This window comes from Amia ocellicauda, chromosome 13 (assembly GCF_036373705.1).
Source record: "Amia ocellicauda isolate fAmiCal2 chromosome 13, fAmiCal2.hap1, whole genome shotgun sequence".
NCBI lineage: Eukaryota > Metazoa > Chordata > Actinopteri > Amiiformes > Amiidae > Amia > Amia ocellicauda.
The window spans coordinates 9,074,249-9,076,312 of NC_089862.1; the positions used below are offsets into that span (position 1 = coordinate 9,074,249).

General features: G+C 43.4%; 1 gene segment (V, D, J or C); it reads left to right on the plus strand.

Moving 5' to 3' along the window:
* Positions 1-1,161: 1,161 nt before the first annotated feature.
* LOC136766985 (immunoglobulin kappa variable 6-21-like) lies at positions 1,162-1,764 on the plus strand. The segment is given in 2 exon segments: positions 1,162-1,198; positions 1,502-1,764. Coding segments are annotated over 2 exon segments (300 nt in total).
* The last annotated feature ends 300 nt before the right edge of the window (positions 1,765-2,064 follow it).

Below are 2,064 nucleotides of genomic sequence, written 5' to 3' on the forward strand. Positions count from 1 at the left end.
ATTAGGCAGGTGGTCATAATGTTATGGCTGATCGGTGTACATACAAAAACCCAAACCCCAGCAGCACTGGGGCCCAATAACAATATTTCAAACTGCACCTTTAAAACAGCTTAATACACCTGTTTTTGTGCTGGGTGGCAAAAAGTTTGATAAACTTGTCCCTGTCAAGTGCCTTGGCTCTTCTAGCCTCAATGTTGAGAACACCAAAAGCCGGTGTGAATGGGGAGCACTAGGACATTGCCTGCATTTTGCTGCTATTTCAGTGTGAATTGGGCTTTTGATGCAGGCAGCCTAAATGTCTCAAATCAAGATCACATGTAGACAAGCAGAAGTGAAAATGCAACTATATGAATGTTAACTCAACCTTTTATTTTTTTATATAATTTCACACAAAATAAATGTTCCCCCTCATCCCTTCATTACAAGGACATTATGTGCTATATGGAATTAAAATAAATAAATATAATTAACATCTGAAAGACGGAGACACAGATTAATTCATTAGGCAGCATGATCTCTGACTGCGGGAAACATAGAAATAAAAGAAACCCAACCCTATCAAGTCCCACCTCCTGGTAGAGGATCCAGGCACGGGGCACGGGACGCAGGGCAGAAATCAATGTCGAGGGCGAAAGCAGGAAGTCCAAGAATGTGCAAACAGGGCAATGTAGGGAGTCCAATACTCGTGGTTCAGGAGGGCAGGCAGATGGTCAGAACCGTAGGCTTACAGGGTAGAGAGGGCAATCCAGACAAAACAAAAACCAAGGAGACAGGCACAGGGTCGCTACACTGGATATCTTTCACTAGATTCAACTGGCTTAGGATGCCGCTCAGAGAGAAGACAAAACTTCACAAAGAGTACTGGGAACCATGGGGTTGAAATACTCAATGTACCGGGGGTGATGAGAGACAGATGGGCTCATGGATCAAGCGATTAACAAATGACTAATTGATATACTTTAAGTCAGGAGGGAGAGGAACTGAATGAGGTTAACACTGCCATCTGGTGGATAACACTGGGAATAGTCAGGAGGGAAATGTAACTAACTGTGAAGGGATTTATATAGCGGCCTCATTGAGGTTAACACTTTCAGACACACAGTGTTGATCAGTCACTGGTCAGACCTGTCGTTCAGAGTCACTGAAATACAACGAACAACGATGTCACTGGTTCTACTGCTGGGGCTCTTTGATAGAGGTGAGAATAAAATGCACAATTTTGGTGTATTAAGATCTGACTTTGTTTTACTGCTCTGATATGATTTACTATGGTGGATACTGTTTTGTTTTTAACAACAATGTACAATGTATACATACATTGTTTTTAATTTAAAAAAAATGGTGGTTAATTTTTTAATATAGACATCAATGCTTTGTTTTATATATGTTAACAAAATATTACAAATGTGTAGCCATTAAAGTGCTCCAAACTATTTTTAAATTTCTGAAGCAAAGCCCTCAGTGGAGCAGTAGTGTTAGTGTCATGGTCCTGTTTCTGCAGTGACTGAGGGGCAGCTCACAGTGACTCAGGCTCTGCCACAGTCTGTCAGTCTCCAGTGTAGAGCAAGCCAGGACATTGGCTGGGATTTATCCTGGTACCAGCTGGAGCCGGGACAGAACCCCACACTGCTGATTAAAGCAGGGGATGAGTGTTTCACTGGAGATCCAGAACGGTTCAGTGGGAGCAGGTCTGGAACCGTCTTCACCTTCAAAATCACTGGAGTCCGGGCTGAAGATGTGAGAGATCACCACTGCGTGGGCTAAACTGAATCCACCTCTATTTATATACTGTGGAAATAAGCTAAGTGCCCCAAACTACAAATATTGCAATGGGACACAGCCTGTGAGGAGCTCCACTGCACAGACACACTGAGCTTCATCCTTAGATCCTGTGGGATCCCACTAAATATCTTGAACAGGAACAAGCCCTTTTGAAAGGTCCCAGTGGGACAGCAGCCATTACCAGAGCACTGGCCCTCACCACCCTGGGTCACTGTCACATGTTTCTAAAAGCAGAGAGACTGGACAATACACAATATACCTCATCTGTAAGAACGGCAGTCA